Consider the following 20,744-nt stretch of genomic DNA (forward strand, 5'->3'; position numbering starts at 1 on the left):
CAGCTATATACAATACTATGTATATATGTATATATATGTACATGAAACTATTATGTCTAGCTGGTCTGATTTGCTCAATTACCATCTTACTGAGGCTGCTCAATGAACCTGTATGTCCTTTGTCTATCTGCGTATTATGTGCGAAATTACAGACCAAGTAATTCTCCTGTAACCTGTACCGGTGCACTCAATTATGTTCAAAGGTTTTTTGTGAATAACATGTTATATAAAACTACATTTTGATTCACCCTTCAGTTAGACTAGTCAAGTACCTACATAATTATTTGGCTATTTTGATTAAGCATTTAAACTTAAAAAAATGCTCTCATCGCTAAAATTCAGTTGAGAGACGAGTTACTAAATGTAAATAAAGACAGTAACTAAGCTCACTTTACACACGAATGGAAACTAAACTTCAATTCTTTTCTTAGATACTGAGACAATATTTTTCTAAAGATAAACAGCCCAGTCTAATTAGAATATTCATGAGTATTTAAAGAAAATGAACTTTACCAGCTGGGTCTATTCTCGTTCAAAGCTACGCATCTTGTCTCACAGTTTCTCGTGTATCAGAATATAGTTGCACAATGTAGCTTTCCAGCGGTTACCCCTTTGGTCTTGAATTTCCAAAACAACGTGTTTACCGAGCGCCTACAACGTAAATTCGGAACATTCCTTAAATTTCAAATACCGAGGATAACTGGTTTAGCTAGATAACTGGACGAGTCAAACCCGCTTACAAACTTACGTCAAGTATTTTCATTTATCTTAGTTTAGTAAGTTGCGGTTTGTAGACAAAAATATGAGAACCATCTCCGTATTGAAGATGAAATATGAATAAATATGGAGTTTCATCTTGATTTAGGATTGAGAAAACAACAAAATGTTTTGCTTAGCAACTGAGTAAAAAAGTCTACAACAAAAAAGTAAGATAATGAGTTTGGAAAATAAAAATAGACCGTCAAATTGGGTTTATGTCTTGTCTTTATCATGTTTCTAAAATCATAATTAATGTCGTAGCTACATTATGTCTATAAAGGCCTATCTTTAGTAAAGTTATTTTGGAAATACGTCAACTGCCAGTCAATCACAGCTAACCTCGAAAGTTCAACAAACGATCAACAACAGTGAATGTAAAGCGATGTTTCAAACTCGACATCGCGGTCTTCCCAGGGATTTGTCGTAACACAAGTACTGTTTCCAAGCTTTAATTAGTTCATCAGATAATTTAGTTTACGCGGCGCTCGTTACGCTAGCGAAGTGGACAGGCTAATGCAGCTTGGGCCTATAATCTAATTATTTGACGAGACAAATACAAATTAGTGACGTTGCGTACCTCCACAGATAAGCTTGGTAATATGGAGCTTACTGATTTTATGAGATCATTGCGGAGGATGAGGTTGGAAGCGAATATTAAGGTAAATTAATATTCTAGTAATAGGTATTAGAATGATATTATGGACATACAAAACCAAGTTTTGCTAACCTATATCTTTGATAGGCGATGACTTATCTGACTGCTTAAGCTAAGTGCTATGTGACTTTTAACTTATTTCGTAGTTGTCATATCTCCGTGTGTCCTATTTTCAAATGTAGCGCTCCGTTTAAGAATTCAGGTTGATAAAACAACGAGCGTCTCGCCGTGGAAATTACGGAAGCCGTTTCTACTAACTAGCGAATCCTGAAAAATCGTTATAATTTTCACAGTGTTTGTATAAAAGCCTTGAACATTTTACTATAAGACGAACGTATCGATAAAGCGTTTTTAACAAAACCCCGGCTTTTTAAGTTCCAAAGGTATTTTTGACATAATGTTCGCATTATTCCGTGACGGCGACGCATAAAGTAATTTAATACAAAGCTATAATTTACAAAAGAATTATAACAAGACAAGAAATGTAAGAACGTAGGGACTCCCACCTTTATATCACGACCTCAATGAAGCGAAATGTGTCTCATTTTTTGTGTACTAAATAAAAATATTTCATTGTCATAAAAACTGTCTCCGTAGGTATATTTGCCTTGTGTATTTTGTTGTGAGACGGGCGTTCTATTCATTAACTTGGTATACTTTTTATTTTTAAGCCGTACTGAGATTTTTACAGGTGTACAAGGTAGTCGTTCGTACGGAAAGGTTTTCTTCAGATTTTTACTCGTTTTACCTCCGCTTTTTTCTTGTTTCTTTTTTTCGTAAAAAGTATTTATAACCTAATTAATCAACGTTATGTTTGTTTTATGGAACATTCGCAAAAAAACACTCGTGGGTTTGTGTATTCTATGAGAAAATTTTATGAATACGAGTATTTATGTACAGGACGTAAGGATCACAGTTAAACACTCAATTAATTTTTAGAAATGACTTTAATCTTCCTTTTACCTGGAAATAATTACAGACTTTAAAAATCTTATGCTATAATTTATTTACAGTCAATATCTAATTAGTTACACCCTTAATTACTTTTATACACAAAGGAAAATTACTAATTTAAGTTATACATTCTGTGAACGCTTAGATACCTACATTTTTTACAACCTATATCACATTTTCATTTTTTATGACTAGTGTTATTACAATGTAGAGTCAGGGTGAAAAACAATTGTTTGCAGTGAATGAATAAATAAAGTAATACAAAAAAAGCATTCGTAAAATTGATCATATTTTGCCTTTGCAAAAAGTTCAAAAAAGGTATTTTATTTGAAGGTATAAAAATATCAATAACGTAGCAAACAATTGTCTACTTCACCCAATATTAAAATAGGATTGTTGATGCAGGAAAATACCCATATACATTATGAAGTACTTAATAACATAGTTCAGTGTACACTTAATCCGACAATTATTCTATTGTTCAGAGTCAGTCACTAACCACTCATTCTACTAACAATTTAAAATGATTTTATTTTGTATCTTAAAATCGTATTGTCAAGCGTTTTATGTACATTTAGATATGTTATTTGATGAGAATAAAATTACTGTGAGATTTGATGCAAAGAATATTAAGTATCTGACGCCTGCTATCCAAACTTATTTAGTTAATTTATTTACACAATATTCTACAAAGTCAAAGTCATAGTCTTCGTCTCGGTATAAAACAAATTACTTAACAATAGAAGCCAATGTCTGCAGTACAATTTCGAATCTGAATATCTATTGATCAAAATGTTAGGGGAGGCACTTTCGCCAAATTCAGTCTTCAATCTAATGATTACACGAAAGGAAATCTGTTAAATGTTAACGTCCTAAGCGCTAAACTGTCGTTTCTATCAGATCCGGGGAGGGTCAACAAAAACCGTCTTTTAAATCCGGGTAACCCAAATCAGGCATCGCTCTTCTCGAGCCGTTGCCTCTCGAGTTGTCGACTCGCATGCCTCGCCCAGCACGACCCAAACTAGCGTACCTTGTATCCGCGAGCTTATCCCTTTGTGCTACCTCGTCGTAGTAACGAGCGTCGTTCAACCCTGCGCTGTACTTCTGACTTAAGCTGTACTTATCTATCGTGGCATACTTTTGAACAGTAGCGTATTGGCGCGCAGCTTCTGGGACACCGTTTGTTTTGGCGCGATCAAACGGTCTTTCTTCAGGAGGTAATGCACCGTCTAGTCGCGCTTTGAACTCCTTGTCTTTTCTTCGTCGTCGTTTGCATGCGCACAGAGCAACGGCAATAGCACATAGAAGAAGGCCAACTCCAGCAGCCGCAGCTACGTATGGAGGAGGTAAAGATATTCTGAACGAGCAATTTGAATCGTCTTCGTCATAACCTGATGGACAGTGTGCACTACCGTCACACCATAGTGCGATAGGAATACAGGCATTCAGCTCCGGGCAGCTAAATTGAAAGAAAGGAAAATTGTTAGAGCCATCGTATACACATAAATAAAAGAACAAAAATGAAGAGCAAAACTTACCTATATCGGCATTCCAATGAGACAGGTGGAGGTATGGTGTTAGACTCAGGGTCGTGATCAAAAGATGGCTTCTTCATGAGCTCTATCCATTTGATTGAGTAATCAGCTTGTTCATGTTGCAGAAAGTCAATAACATAGCTCCTAGCATGAGGTTTTAAAGAAGTTTCTAAAGTCGTTTGGGAAGATTTCCATCCTGGTGAATATAATTCTATTACATTTGCTCCATCTGGACACACCTCTCTCAATTTAGATGTATCATGTGCCTCGTAAATATACAATCGATTTGGAGTACTACAGAAAGGTGAAGATGGTGTGACTTCATACCCTGGAACTTTCACGTACAAGTATCTCCCTTGCACAGGAGTTACCTCATCACCCCCAGGTTCAATCAGCCAAGGTCTATGAACACACGCAACTTCAGCTCTAACACTTTCTGATATTACATGTCTATCTCCAACAATTTCAGGAGCTACAGGAATTTGCCTTTTATCAAATAGTCTGATCTCTCCACTGCTACCTCTTAATCGTCTTTTACCCCATCCCGTCGAACATACAGTCTCATCACCAGGGCCAGTGGGAACAAATTTATATTCGCCTTCAAAGGCAAAATCGTCATAATCTTCAGTAATGTTCATCATCGTAACAGTAAAGTTAATTTCGACTACTGGAGCAGTTAATGTATGTACGTTCAAAGGTTCAGATCTATTAGTACAAATGCAGTCCCTTTGAATCGGCACTCCTTCCCAAGGATACTCTGTTATAATAATTTGCGCGAGTCCTTCGCCCCCAATGGTTCTTTTCGCAGGCCTATCGCATTTCCAACGACTTGTACGTGAGTCTTTGTGCGTATTACAATATTTATTTCCAAAGTAAGTGCTCGTGAAGGTCAACTGTATTCTTTCTCCTTGTTTGGCTTCGAATCTGCAAAAAAATGATAATTTAAATTCTGTATTATGTATACTATACTCGCGCAGTTTTGGAAGATTGTTCGAATTTATATTTACCTTAGAATACAAGTAAGGTTTTGTGCACCACCTCTTCCATAGTAGAAAATTGCACGGGGAGCTTGAAATCTGCCAGAATAGGTCTGAGCAGACTTGAAGACTCGGTCACAAGCTGATTGTGAGTCTACCAAAGGTTGTCCTTGTTCACTAACATCTACGAATTCGTATCGGAGGACAAATGATACCGGGTAAAGTGCGGATCCTTGACGTAGTTCCTGTAAAGAAGTACACTGTTAGTATAAGTACAATGCAGTATTGTATGCCTACAATACCTAAGTACTCGATAGAAACATGACATTCCAAAAATTGCTTTTATAGGGCATGGCACACTTCAATCTACATGCCATTAATACATAAGTACTTGAACATGTAGTAGTCGAACACCAAAGACATTAATCACCCATAATGATCAGTCCCCATCAATTTCCACTTTCCTATAAACGTTAAAACTTATATCTAGTTTATAAGTGGTGTATCACCAAGGTCGGCTTCACGGTACAGCGAGACCGCGTGGTGTAGTAAAACTTCAAATATTTAGTTAGAAACTTGCTTCAGTCCTTCCTCTGTTGAATTTAATATTGAATAATAAAGCAGTTCTCAACTAGTGACTTTAACAACTTGCTTAAGACCAGGTTTCCTATATTAACTAGGGCGTATTCTAGTTGCTGAGCAGCTGCGTGGAATACTAATGGCGTGGTAAAAGTTTTTTTGCAGTTATTGTACGCGTTAACTAGTTATTTCAGATTTGTTCGTTAAAAGACTGTACTGGACAGAGTTGAACTGAGTTGCAGACTGTAGAAGTTGTAATACAGTAAAAGCAATTTCTTTAAAAACAAATATCATTATAAAATTATGCCCTTGCATATGCAAATATTCAGAAACGTAGCCCCAGAGGTAAACTCGAGTACAAAATGAGATAGGAATTATTTCCCAAATTGGAAACAGAAATCAACTTTGACAAATTACGAATTTTAGTACCTCATGCAGAGGCAGCGGAATGCAGCGGAAAATTACGGCGAAACGTGAAATCCTATGAAAGCCAGACACCTATGAGTACAAATGCTAAATTGTCAGTAAACCAATTAATTTGGTTGACATCCCCATCTACTGAAATGTGATACGTACGCAGGTACTGCCAGCGAGACTATGTGCCTGCTTTAGTTGGGTACATAACCACGATAAGTCTTCAACTTTATGCAAAACACCGCGAAGAAAATAAAACAGCTATAACGAGTGATGAGTCGCAATAAATCTGAGTTTTACAAACACTTTGGTACGTGTCTCATCCTGTGACGTTCCTAACACTTGAAATAACGTGACAACACTAAAGCATTCTATCACTGTGAGAGAAGCGGACTCGCACGTGCTTCGTGCATTATTCACTATGGCAAATGCAACGGGAGAGCGCGTGACTTATCTATCCTAGCCTGTATGAATGTTTCACACGCCAGAAAAGTTACATCAAGCCGAGGGAATATAGCTGAAAGGGCAGTGGCGAGGGAGAAAACGAAACAATGGGTAGTCACTGCTGTAATCCCACAGGATTGCTGCTTTGAATGTCAGAGTATCGGATCGATAGCAGAACATATAACATTGATATATGCGGGTCCTTATAATGGAGAAATCATGTTTATAGGATTTATATTATTATCCCCTGATTTGTTGAGAGGGTCGTTTATGACTCAGAATATCGTATTGTATGATTTAATATTCCTTTCTATATTTTTGTGGCGATTGCCAGTTGTGGAACATAGTCATTTCCAAGTGCGTACTTTGGAATTGTCTTCATCGTACTCCAACGTGCTTAATGCTGCGATTAAATTTTATATCATCTCACTTTTGTATGCACTTCATTTCCGTGCTCCGAGAAACATCTCACATACATTAAACACAAACAAGTACGTTACATTACAATCTAACATACATTATTCTGAACGCCATATCCTTAGTGATTCAGCCAGGAATATTTGAGGAAGACATAAAAATTGTGGAAGAACCACTCGCACTATTAGCTGAGCGCACGTGACGTGTTTTAGCTGACTGTTCCTATATTCATGACTTTTCCAGTCACTTGTACGCGATGTTCTATGTTCCAGTTATATTTTCGGTAAAAATTCCTCGTTGGCTATCACGTCGCTCTCTGCATACAGGAGTGCGTTCCAAAATGGGTAGATAAATATTTGCAGCTGTAATTATGTGAGCTTTGGCAGTTAGTTGTTTTAATTACGTGTTGAAATCTTTTGTGATTTTTTTATACACTAGAATTGGGACGCGGTTACGTCACCGTGTAACGATATTCATATCATACTGAAAGTGCATTGTTTAAAGCATTTGCTGTTTCTAGATGAGTGATAAAGATTGCTCAACTTTCACTTTCACTGCAATGAATTGATCTTATATGCAATGATTGGCATTTTTTACCAAGTAATAAGCTTCAGTCCAACTTCTATTTACATTGACAAAAGAGTACCCTAAAAGTACACGTCTAAGAAGTATATTAACTAAACTTTTAATGGTACTCAGCGCATTGTTTTTTAATGATACAACTTGACATACAAAAACAAAAATGATAACGGTATCTAGTTCTTTATTATAGAGTTTGACAATGCATTAATCATCATTAGTTCAACAATGAATGTTGACCTTTTATTGTCACCTTTCAAAAAGCTATCAGAACATGGCATACAAGCATGAAAGGTTAATTATTATCATGTGTGTTTAAGAAAAAAAAAAACTATCGAACTTTTTACTGAAATAGAAATAAATTGAATACTAAGATACGCCTATACCTTACGTAAGGCTACAACTCATTATCGACTGTGAATAGTACGATCTGCCCTTTGAGCTATTTACCCTTTGAAAGCCTTAGAGATCTAAATCGTTACTGCAATAAACGGGAGCACCGATATCGAAACTTTAATAGTAGTACAACAAAATACCTAGCTTAGTTTTAGATGCATATTTTAAAACCATAAACACAAAATATATCCACACTAATCCAGTTGACAGCGCTGCTAAAGCTATGTAATTCAAATGATAGCTTACATACATGTATATGTAAACTCGAGCTAACTAGCACGTGTGTATCACACCTAATTATTTAGGGTGCTTCTACACGGTGCATGTAGCTGGAGCAAGTTAACATGCGCAAGTGACCCGCGGGTGGGTATTTTCCTTTGGTATATGCTAAATCGATCTCAGTGGCGTGCACTTGGAGAGGCCTATGTCCAGCAGTGGACTGCGATACGCTGATGATGATGATGATGATGATGATATGCTAGAGTTGCTAGATTTGCACGTTTTTAAAATGCATATATTCTGTACTGGGCCTTACTGTTACTTACTTGCAATATAGTGAGGGCGTTCCCAGTCGTGATGTAGCTTTCAGAAGGGGCGCATGGCCGCGTTGCTCTGGTCGCGTTTGAGAGGAGTGCATGGTCACATAGTCTTGGAGACTCCTCGCGACAAAACAGTCCGAGACGGGATTTCTTGTCGCTCATGTCCAACTGTCGAGGAAGAAACAAATGAGAAAAGAGGACATCGCTGTTACGATATATGTAAATAAATAATAATAAAAAAACAGTTTTCTTTGGTTGAATAAGTTGTAGTCTTCAAATATAAGAAATATTTTATATCTGGCTCATAAATTGATGCAAATTGAAAGAAAACTAAAAAGGCCCTGAATAAATTATTTAGCTATTCAACTCAGCAACACTATTTACATAGTGTATCTGCGAGCGAACGGAAAAACTTTTCTGATTAAAGTGCCAACAAAAAATAAGTTGAACTAGAACCGCTTATCCATTCTTAATGCAAACTGAAGAATCCCGAATGAATGAATGAAACGAAACACCGCACTGCAGTCGGTGGAACTCGGTAAAAGTGCTCAGACACATTAAAGAAAATTAATGTTTGGCTGCCGACGTCAAGTAGGAGGTTGAGGTAGTTGGCAAAGTGAAATGGCACGAATAAAGGCGGTGCGAATGCCGCCCAATTCTATATCGCTTCGTACTTGTATCATCGCGTTAGTCTTGCGCACTGCGAAACTTTTACTCGTACATGCTAAACTTAATCCACATTTCATTACGATACACGTTGGCTCCGGACTTTTTACCATTTAAATTCATGTTCTATAAAATTTTATACCAACGACCCGGTATTGTGATTCGGTATGCGATAACAATTTAAATATTTTATTTTTATTGCGCGAAAGCCAAGAATTGTTTCCGATAAGTATGGAAGTTAGACAATAACAGTTTTAAGTGGAGATTTACTGTGTTATTTGGGACATTAGACGACACATGGTCGGGTACTTCCTTTTCTGCCTACGCGACTAGGAATCGTAATGTCTGTTTGGTGTTTTTGGAAAGTTACTCTCAACGTTTCAAAATAAACTCAGTATTCAAATTTTAATACACTTGTTTCGGAAACCATCTCACGTGAATCATGTTGGCGTAACTAAATAGCAACTAAAATTATATACGGAACAGCTCCTAAGCTTTACTTACATAGGCAACATTAATTCAGGATAAACAAGAGAATATTCTCAACAGAAAATACTCAGAAATAACATTTCTGTCAGCTCTAATGATTACGTAGATACGAAATAAGTAATGATGGCCATTACTTAGCGACACGGCATAATTTGCGATTATCATTCAAAAAGTTATATTTCGACCTTGTCGCGAAAATTAATCTAATCCTAAGGAGCTCATTTACGAGATAAATATTATTTAGCAAGAAAATGTTCAATTAGTGCTTCTACGAAATATGTACCTATTGTTAAATTGTTTATTCGGAGTGTTTAGAAGTTTTAAGTGTAGCTCAATTAAAGTGTATAGGTTTAGGAAAAACCTTATGCTATCATTCAAGGTATTTGCTTCCGAACTAGTTATTTATATGACCGTGGAGTCTACACTCCATTCAGTCTAGACAAGTTAAAATTAACATTAGAATTGACACAAATGCCTACATGGCAAATATTAACAACAACAAGAAAATAAACAAATGTGACCTCTAGAAAACCATTAATTATTTGTTAAGTATTATGTAATATCTTTTATTGATTCAAACTAATTTGTTTATCCCTTTGATAAGAAATACTTAACTTAAAAGCTATATAGTACCTATAATATTCATGTTTTATCTGATTGCATAAAATCTTTTCCGAAAGCAGATAAAGTCACGAAAAATATGTAGTAGGTACACCTCTAAAAGTATGTTCCACACTTTATGCTACGAAGCGGGGGGCGTTAAAATGTAGCTAGCTCATTTTCTTGTACACTATACGCTGCAACATTTTATAATTTCCCTACTAAGATAGTTTACAGCTACGTAGTTGCTTGTATACTCGTATAAACCGAGTTTTATGCTATGAATAACCGAAAGCGAATCAGCCGGTTCGCGCGCTTACTTGGTGAAAATATAGCCTCGTGTAATATTCAAAAGTATCGGGTCACATGATATTTAGTTGTTGTTAAATTCTTAAAAATACATAAATATGTTAGTATTACGAGTATGTCCATTGCGATGGTAAAGCTTGTATAATACTTAACACAAAAACTAACAGACATCTCATCAATTCTTCATGTAGCTCACTGCACCTACACTAAATCATATTTAAACTGTTCCTGAATATTTTTTTTCTAGAAGAGATGCCCATCAGTTACTAAAAATAATTTATAATTATAATTATAAAAATAATTTATAATTATTTTCGGTACTATATAATACATGTATTTTAAACAATGGATAAGCCCTAAATACCGAGCGCTATGAAAAAATATTACGTCACGTACCTATATTTATTTCAAGGAGGGAAACTACAGCAGTACTTCATACGGTACAAAGATTAATCTACAGTGTTGTAGATAAGTCATACCGGTAGCGTGTATCAATCATGCCTTTGTGCTTTGTGAAAATAGAAGTCTAGAGCTCTAGGTAAAGTAACTATAGCTTAATAAGGTATTAATCTTGAATAAAGGAAGACTAACGTTGGTATATTATGAAATATTATTATTAAAAATATATGTATAGGATAAGCAGGACTACTTAAAAATAATAAATTTTGATGTTTAGTAAATTTTATTACTAAATGATATTCTCACGAAATAGATTTTGCCACTATGTAAATCAATAGTTCATTTAAAAATTCCTATAAAACCAATAACGGTTTAAGTCGCCATTGATACGCAAGCGAATTACAACCCTACCCAAAACATAACACAGTTCAAAATCGAATGATGATGATGATATCCTCCTAGCCGTTTATCGGCTACGGCGGCTGTTCTCATGTAAGGAGATTAGCCAACTACGCAGGACATATTATAGTGCACGAGCATTTGCGCAGACCCAGGTGCACTCACTATTCCTTAACTCTCATAGCCCGATGGGACGGTAATCCGACACGACCGGAGAGAGATCAGGCGCAGGACCGACATTTACGTCGACCGACAAAATCGAATACCACATCAAGTACCAATTACCTTTCGATCCAAATCAGCATCAGGCGCCGCACCATCCCATATCGTTAGCTGTGACGAGCAGTCTTTCTGCTGGTCGAAGCCAGCCGGCTCTGTTCCAGCCGAATGGTACTTCACAAACGACACCCAAACTATCTCGTTGGCGCGACCCTAGAAATCGTAAATCGTTTTAACTACCAGTTACAACCCTGGCTGTTTTGTTTCAAACACTGTTAGTGGACATGCAAAATGGTTGGTACGTTTGTAGTAATATTTTGTAGAACGAAAGTTTTTGTGCTACTGAATTATTATAATTTATTTATAAAATATGTTTTTTTTCGTGGTTTACACGATATTTTGTTGCACAAATAGGTTCAAAACAACACTTTTGCACGTCAGTTTTTCTTTGAACCCGAGATGAAGTCGGTATTTCCTATCACATATTTACAAAAATAACGGTAATTTTGAGTCGTACGTCCATTTGGAACGAGCACGTAGGTGTAACTTATACATAATAACCCTTTTTCATATTAATTACCTACTTAACTATAAATGTCAAGTAAAAGTATTATATAATAATGCTCTAGATGCTAAGTTATTCCAAGACATTTGCGTGACTCCAATACATTTATTACTCCTAATTGAATACAAGACAGCAGCTCTGTGATATTAATATGTCTAGCAGCATTAAATGTATAATAAACCTGTATACTGTGACTGTAATTAGGACAACTCACACAAAGATATTACGTAATAAATAGAACGATGCTTGAAGAAATAAGATGTATATTGTTGAGCATAGAATAAAAGCTCTTGGACCTATGTCTTCTTTTGTTTTAGTCAACTAAGTGATCAATTACATTCTACTCGCTTCATTAGTTAAACTACGATTATGGTTCTTAATATTAATTAAGTATAATATTACTTTATTAAATAATCTAACATCTATAGCAAAGTAACCTAAATGCAATTTCATTTACAGTTGATTTCGGTGGCCGGTGAACTAAATGCCAAATATTTTTGTTGGTATTTCAGAATGAGTTTTCCGGATGGATTTGTGAAAACCTATTCGCTCTAGTTCCGCTTCGAATATTTATGGAATTTAGTTAATCGCCTAATATATCTTGTTTTCCGGGGGTTTGGCTGTGCAGTTGAAAAAAACAACACTATGTTATAGCGTGAATTTTTCATTTTGGGTAAACATTATTTTGCATCAGTTTGGTATGATGGCTGAGTGATATTTTAAGGCAATAATTGTTCTTCTTCTTTGATCTACATACCCTTTATCTAATTTAATATACCGCCTACACTGAAACCCACGTATTGATAAACCTATTACAAACTTGAACATATTCGAATCTACAGTAAGTCTTCCACATCCCAATTTAGAACGAACACACATCTCTTTTAAAAACTCCACAACATAAAAGCAGTCGCACAAAATTTACCTGAAAATAGTAGACACAAGACGTGTTCGGCGGCAACGAATGCCTTGGATTTCTCAATACTCCACTAGTTTTGTCTGACGAGCGTAAAACGAAACGGCATCGTCCATCCGAACGCACGTACGAGTGTGAATCCTTCTCCACGTACAACACCTGCGAGAAAACACATATTATTATTTACTTTGATAGTAGAACTAGAAGTACCGACTTCGCTTTGTACTGCATGCAATACAATCAGCTTTCCAATGCAGTATGGATTTAACTTAGAAATCGTTCCATCTCTATTGGATTGGTAAGCATTTGTAAGACTGCGGGACGATAATTTGAAATGGATTTTTGTTGGTTTCAGATTTTTATTTTAAATGCTTTGTTATTTTGTGCTTCGATATGTTATTAGAACCTATAAAAAATGCATTCAGCATATTAGAACACCAGAAGAGCTTACTCATAGCGCTATGTGCGAATATCCCAAATACCTATGCCATTCATTCTATTTAGTAATACCGTTACATCAAAAACAACTCTATTCGCCGTAAGCCTTTTCGTCACAAACCGTGCCCCACGCATACCGAAGCACAAAATAATAATTCAGATCTGTCGTTTGCAATCCTCTCACATAATATTCACAATTCGAAAACCTCACCTGTACTTCAAGCTCGAATCCTGGCAGGTAGCTCAACGGTACCGGGTGAAACGGATTATCGTACGGCGACGTATGAAACTCGAGCAACATATTGGGGCCTCGGCTCACAATATCTGGGACCGCATCCCCACCACAAAGGCGTACCAGCACAGGTGAATCGCGAGTGGGGCCGTCCCAAACTGTGAGGTAATCTTGCACGACGTTGCATTGGTCCCAAATCCTACAACATTGATGGATTAGTCGAGTTTGACAGATGGGTTTTAATAGGTACAGATTAGTGTCTTGGGATTTAAGTTGGAGTTCTTAAGGGATTATTGTGGTACAAATATTTAAGATATACCTATTTAATTAAGCTACCCATAATTCACAATCATAAATGAAATAATGTTTTCTAATTGTAGTTAGATATTGATATCACAATTATCTCTAACTAATTTCAAGTCATAGGCAGCAAAACATAGGTCCTTTAAAATGATTCCAATTTGACTATTTTCGGCCCTAATGGCTTCTCAACCTTCTCAAATGAAGCGTAAACAACGTCCCCCAAAATGTCTTGGTTGAACAGAATTTGTCAACATGATTAGTGTAACAAATGGGAGTTTCATTTCAATGAGATAAAGTGCGTTGTACTAATGACGTCGACGGACAGTGGTTGTTCATTAATCTATATTACAGTTGTAATTACGATTATCGTCTGACATGAGTAATTGTGTAGGAGTGATCCGTCAAAGGGTTTGGGGAGTTGTAGCTTGAGAAATTAACATCAGTTCTGCTTTGCGTAGGTAATGGTAATTTTCTGAGAACTCCAATTTTACAATGAATATAGATTTAATCCTAATTATTATAACTACCCAGTTTGATACCATTACTACGACTTTATAAGTACAAAGCATGTTCCAATTCATAACATACAAAATAAAACTGATTTAATACCAACTTGAACATACAATAATTTTACGAAGAAGTTAACAAACGTCGTAGCTCTGTCAACTAACACAACTTTACACTCAGAGTAAAGAATGAAGTAAGGAATGAACAGAACTTTATATGTACTCACTTTAAGACACGCTGACTCCTATCGTACTTCACTATTTGGTCTTTGATATGTATTTTGTGACTATTCGTCTGTCTTACTGCTAGTAAAACATGTTTATCTGCCGGTATCTGCAAGGAAACACATCAATGTAACTTCAACTCTATGCACAAAAATCTAAGCTACATTTTTGTTTGACGAAAAAAGTTCAACCCCTCACGCATCCGACATTTATTATGTACATTTCAGGTGTAAGTGTTACGCAGTTTGGTGTGAATTTTATATTAAATATTAACACAAAGAACCACACAAAGCCCACATTACACATCTCCTGCTTACGATTTATTTTCAACATAAAACAAGGAACAACACTCCTTTAATTTTAATTGCGTTGTTCTACTGCTTTTTGCTTTGAAATTACACCTTTTATTTTTATTTAGGCATTACTCTAACTCATCCTTTTTGAACTTAGGATGTTGAGCTTTAGAAATTACTTGGACAATTGGTGGAACATAAGTTTACAACTGCCCGAACAAAATAATATCCTTACTCAAAAAGGTTAAGGACCATCGTCAAATCACTGCACTACAGAATCCCCCGAGAAACGAAAATCAAGCAATCACATCACTGGGTTTCCCATCCGCATTCGAAATTCGCAAGAATAAACACCGAACCCATATAAACCCAAAAAGATAAATCCCATTTCCATTGCTTACCTTAGTATGTTCGATGCGGTATGTACAAGTTGCGTTGCGGGGATAAACGCCGGGGAAGTTGGGCGACTGGATGCGACAGGCCCGAAGGTCGCAATCACTCAGTATTCTGTCACAGTAGGTACCAGGAACCCTCTCTCCTCTCCACGCGCCGACAGTTGCGTTCCCGTACCGTAATCTCGCTTCACTTCGTCTTAAAAACTTGTAAGCCAGCTTGAAGTCGAAATTGTAGCCCACGCCCTGTGATAAAATTTTTGGGTCAGCAGGTCAGCCCTTCTGAGATTTTACAGCGAAAAGAAATGAGACTTATGCCTCTATAGAAAAAAACAAATAATTGGAGAGAGAAATATTATTTTATTTTCAACTTATGGCATCATATTTATCAACCAGACACTTGGTTTATGCGACCTCGAATAAAATCAATTAATTACAAAACTGTCCAAAGAGGCACTCAAAAATACAACGGAAAGTAATCAAAATTTTCCAACTGTTGTCTTATTGAGGAACAGTCATTAATCAATTAGAACAGCAAAATTACATTCCGAAAGATTCTCTTGTAAAGTAAAATATTAGTGGAAGATAAAAGGCGAAGCGCATTAACAAAATTTAGGGAACCATCTGAAATGTATTAAATGGTTCCGAAACGAAATTCCCGTTATTAAATTAAGGAATTAAGGCGGTACCCAATAACATTATTGTAATAGCGAGGTATCCTTATCCTGCGGTCCCGGGAGGGTGTCCGTAATCGTCGCCTAATTAATTGATCGAAAGTTCAACCCTTAGTGCACATAATACGGCTGCTAACAAGAGATAAAGGAAAGGCAGCGAACCGTTAAAAGCGGGGTGATGTGAAATATTAGGCAAGTCACAGGCGAAAACGTGTAGTTAGTTACATCACGTCAGTACAACACAAAGGGATGCTTAGTAAGTGACTCTTAATGAAGATAAATACGGTTGTTCATTTATACGGATTAACTTTGCTGAGAGCAAAAACTCTAATTAAACGCGTCAGTTTGTTGTGTTAACAAATTGTATGTTAAACCTTATCCTTACGTGTTCCCTTTCTAAATGTCCCCACGTGTATGAGATTTTTCACGGCTGTTTTAAAATTCTTGGCACGAAAGACGTTTATCTTTTAGACTTTTATTTTAATGAGAGTCAATTTATATGACAGATATAGAGTGTGCAATTTTATACTTGAACTCTTTAATCTTGTCTTAGAAATTTTGAACGCAGCCTTTCTTAGAATATTTATAGAATTCACGAAAATCTCTCTTACTCTAGCCTTAACTTCACTGATTTCCACAAAAATAACGTGTTCATTTCAGGGAACCTCATTTTATGTGGAAGTGCAGACCTTTGTTTTCATTGATAATACCTACGAGTACAGCTTACACATCCTAGATATATTATACATCATCAGTTCCATGAAGTTTCCCTGCCAGACTCACTTGGATTCACCATAAAACGAAATCATTAAAAAGCTTTATATCATTGCACTTTTGATGCTTATAATTTGTATTAATAGTAAGAGAGACAAATGTAACTCACCTGTTGACTTAGCCTGTCTAATCTTAGCGTCATATTAATAGAATCAGACTCTGAGAAGTACACGGTGTAACCCCAGGCTGAGCCGCACCATTGTCCCGTGGGCGGGGAGGGGGACCGTTCCACGATCGTCATGTGCCCGTCCGGACAGCCATCCGACGTGAACGACACGAATTTACCCACCGTGAACGTGTCAAATGTAAGCTGGAACAAATTTTGAAATTAGAACCTAGTATTTTAGGCTCTCGTTACGGTAAAGTTTCAGGGTAGGTAATGCGACTTATTTAGGCAATGCTGAAGTTGATTCTGTTATTGGTTGTATTAAAGTAGTAACAATACAAGACTAATTAGAAAAGCCTCACTATCGGAAATACTACAGTCAATATTACCTACCAAACGAGCCTCATTAATAGTAGGAAATGAAGTGCCGATCGCTCTAATGATCAGCGGCCAACAGATGAACAAGAATATAAACCTTTGCAAGAATAAGACAGTTACTTCAGTGAAGCGTACATTTTTAATGAGCTCGTTTGTCGAAACGTTTCCTTTTCAATTTCACCCCTAAATATAGATGACGTGTGCGTTCCATTCATACTGAAGGAAATGGGATATCTTATTTCAGGAATAGTTGAGCAATTTGTGTTGTACTCCCACACACTGGGTCGGATAATACACACCATTTGTAATAAGTTACAAATTAAACCTAGTGGGCGGTGAACTTTAATGTAGGTCAGAATTAGACTATTGTGGGTTGGTTGCTTATTTACTGTCACGTGTAAAGGGTAACCTATGGTCAAAACATATGAAGAAGAGCAGTTGTTGAATTTTGGGCCCTTTTAAAGGTGTATCGATCTTACGATATAATCTGACCATCAAAAAACTTTGTTGAGACTTTAGACATTCAAAGGGAATGGCCTGGCAATATTTTCTCATCTTATTTAGGAGGATGAAAATATTGTGTATAGACTATAAGTAAATAACATAAAACTTTAATATATCCAACTCCAATACCATATTCCAAGAACCAGAAAAACTCTTACATCAATAGCAATTTCACCCTATCAAAATTCAACCCCACCCGTCCACTAAAATACAATCTTCCTATTTCAGATTACAATCACATACTAGTTCAGACCGATCCGTTTGACGCGGGTTCTGCTCACAATTTCGATCACGTAGCCATTTCTAAATACCTGTATAATGTCGCCATAGTCGGCGCCCATGGCGGTGAAGTTGAGGTGGCACACGAAAGGGAGGTGGTCTTCACGAGGCCTGCGGACCTCTAATTCGTATGTACGACCCACGTCGCCCATGTACGTTCTGTTGCAGGCTGTAACAAAAAAAGAGTTTTGTTAACTGAGGGGATAAGGTGTTGGTAAGTAGTTGAGAGATTACTTTGGATCAATTCGATCGGTTAAGTGGGACAGGCTCAAAATGGCAAATTATCTTGAGTGGGATTATGTATGCTGAAACTATAGATGAGTTTGTCAGTTCACTGTAAAATTCTTTGCACGAAACCAAGTCACTTGAGCGACACTATTTATAATTTAGATTGGAGACAAAAAAAAAACTGTTAGTTTTAAAACCTTTAAAGTAACGCGATTACGAAAACATTTCAATTGTTCACGATGTTCTTAACAAAACTGCACTCAAACAAACAAACATAAAACCCAACAAAATGCAGTATAAACCTGACAGGACATAGAAAACAACAACACGATGCGTTCAATACATTATTTACACAACAGTTACAATAAAACACATGTTTAAGTTCCTTTAGTCTTGGCACGGGAGAAAGAAAAGCAATTTCTTCCAAGACATAATTGTTTAGCATACCGTGCAGCTAAAATACACTGTATTCGATACTGTTATTTGATTATACAGGTTTAGTGTTATTATGTATTTTGTAGACTAGATCACCCGTGTGTCTTGTGAGTTACTCCGTATATTCGGATAAAGAGTAGCTTACAGTCTAACTTGATAAATGGATTGTCTAACACTAACGGATTTTCTCAAATCGGTCCCGAAAACTCTGAGATTAGTACATACATGACATATAGAAACCAACTCTTCAACTTTGTAATATTTGACGAATTGAGAACTTCCTTGATAGGGAGTTGGTTAAAAACAAAATCTATACTTTTCTTTCAGGATGCCAGGATGGAAGGACTAGATACTAGGATAAAGAAAGAAAAATAAATCTTTGGTAAGCTAGAATTTAAATAGGTATCTATGGAAATGTCACCAACAATTAGCAAAGTTAGAACATGTAAATACATTATTTCCTTTACAAATTGAATACTATCTTTTAAGCTGCCAATGTAAAACCTTTACAAAAGCTTAAAGTACAAGTTCTTTAGACTCTAAATTAGTTTCTCTCGTAGAATAATTTAATGAACTAAAAAGGATTCTAGTCACAGCCTAGAATATCTGATACTGTGATCTGATTATAAAGTCAGTAGTTCAGCCAAAGGCTTTGATTAACTTCGATCGAATCCCAAAAGGGGTCACCTTTGAAATTAAAAACATTGACGTTGAATTTTAAAAGAGACTTTTCATGTTTTTCGACTCTTTCATTACAGTCTTTCGATTATGTTGTTTCAGAAACGTAAATATGTAGGTCTCTGATAGTAAATAATAAGTACTTCCTAGTATCTAAAAACACCTAAATTAAAAATCTCGGATCCCCGTTTTAAAGGTAAATAATGATAATTTTATACAAGACGTGGCCTGCAAATAACGTAATATACATGCTAGATAGATTATAAGGTCCTAGTTTTAAGATTGTGCTGTTTAGACGTAAGCCGACCCCAACATAGTTGGACAAAGGCTAGGCAGATAATGATTATGTAAAACAATGACTCGGTGACTCATCTAACTGAAACTCTGTTGGACAGATTTACAGTTATTGTTTTCCATTTAAAATCGTTCGAGTCATTTCAGAATTGACTACTCACTGAAGCCTTATCAGCTCCTCAAATTTTAAATAACAAGATACAATACAAGCACCGTTTCAGTAATAATACTTCAAACACCAGTCCTAATAAAGCAATCACGCCAAAGTTACCTCCTTGATACAAAGGCTTCGACATGTGTTGTGATGCACTAACTGTCTAAACCACTCGATATATTAATCGTGCCGTACCAACGTCTATTGCGCAGTTATAATTGATGTTTGTCTGTGTCATAGTGCATACAACGGAATCGTCCAAACATACACGACATGTATTACAATTATGCTAGTCAATATTTACTGTCATTGGTCGATAACAGCTCGATTTGTCGACTGTGAATGCGACTTTATGCGTCCAATTTTCTATAGCCGAGCTTTTCATATAGATTTCCAGGATACTTTGTATAGAAACTAGAGTATCTTCTTTATAAAGTCACGAAATTCTAAAACCTGTGAAAAATTATCCGGTGCGTAGGATGGCCCTAAATTTATGCAAGTCATTATAAAATACAACACCGTACCTGTGCTATTGTTAATCCTTTCAGAATAAAAATAGGCAAATGAGAAGGAAAAAGGTCGTGAATAAAGCGCTCGGTACAATGGACTGCGGCCATATTTTACGATCTTTTTAAAAAAACACGCCTTTTGTCTCCTCTGACAGCGCATTACATAGCATAAGACAAGTGTACACTTCGGGCCAGAATCGCTGTTCCCATTAATGTCCCGCTTTTGTTTTCGGTCAGGAAAACGCAAAATATCAAAACAGCTCCACCGCTTAATTAAGTAAAATGATACCACCCAATTTATTAAGTTTATTTCTTGAAATATAACTTAGATTCGGAAGTTTTGATTGTTATGTAACTTTTAAGTGAAAGGCGAGCCGCCAAAACGATAAAGTTGTTTTAGTTTGCTGAAGGTGCCTACTCATTAATTTTCATGACGTTGTTGGAGCAGTTGCTTCAAATCACTACAAGTTTTGGGGATCGATGCTGATATGAAATATTCTTTGCGCTCTCAGTTTTCTGGTATATTTTGTAA

At 36.3% G+C, this 20,744-nt stretch overlaps 1 protein-coding gene across 2 annotated transcripts in view; it reads right to left on the bottom strand.

Annotated features, from left to right (window-relative positions):
* Window positions 1-2,342: 2,342 nt before the first annotated feature.
* LOC110374769 (uncharacterized) overlaps window positions 2,343-20,744 on the bottom strand; it is a 58,810-nt gene continuing 40,408 nt past the window's right edge. For both annotated transcript variants that reach the window (XM_021332629.3, XM_021332630.3), the window contains exons 3-13: window positions 17,947-18,083; window positions 16,757-16,957; window positions 15,209-15,445; window positions 14,517-14,623; window positions 13,460-13,679; window positions 12,820-12,969; window positions 11,396-11,542; window positions 8,255-8,416; window positions 4,911-5,125; window positions 3,907-4,827; window positions 2,343-3,827 (exon numbers count right to left, since the gene is read on the bottom strand). In XM_021332629.3, the coding sequence (XP_021188304.2) occupies window positions 3,281-3,827; window positions 3,907-4,827; window positions 4,911-5,125; window positions 8,255-8,416; window positions 11,396-11,542; window positions 12,820-12,969; window positions 13,460-13,679; window positions 14,517-14,623; window positions 15,209-15,445; window positions 16,757-16,957; window positions 17,947-18,083 (3,044 nt within the window). In that variant the 3' untranslated portion in view covers window positions 2,343-3,280. The remainder of the gene's footprint in view (window positions 3,828-3,906; window positions 4,828-4,910; window positions 5,126-8,254; window positions 8,417-11,395; window positions 11,543-12,819; window positions 12,970-13,459; window positions 13,680-14,516; window positions 14,624-15,208; window positions 15,446-16,756; window positions 16,958-17,946; window positions 18,084-20,744) is intronic.

The sequence above is a fragment of the Helicoverpa armigera genome, chromosome 8 (genome assembly GCF_030705265.1).
Source record: "Helicoverpa armigera isolate CAAS_96S chromosome 8, ASM3070526v1, whole genome shotgun sequence".
In the NCBI taxonomy this organism is placed as follows: Eukaryota; Metazoa; Arthropoda; class Insecta; order Lepidoptera; family Noctuidae; genus Helicoverpa; species Helicoverpa armigera.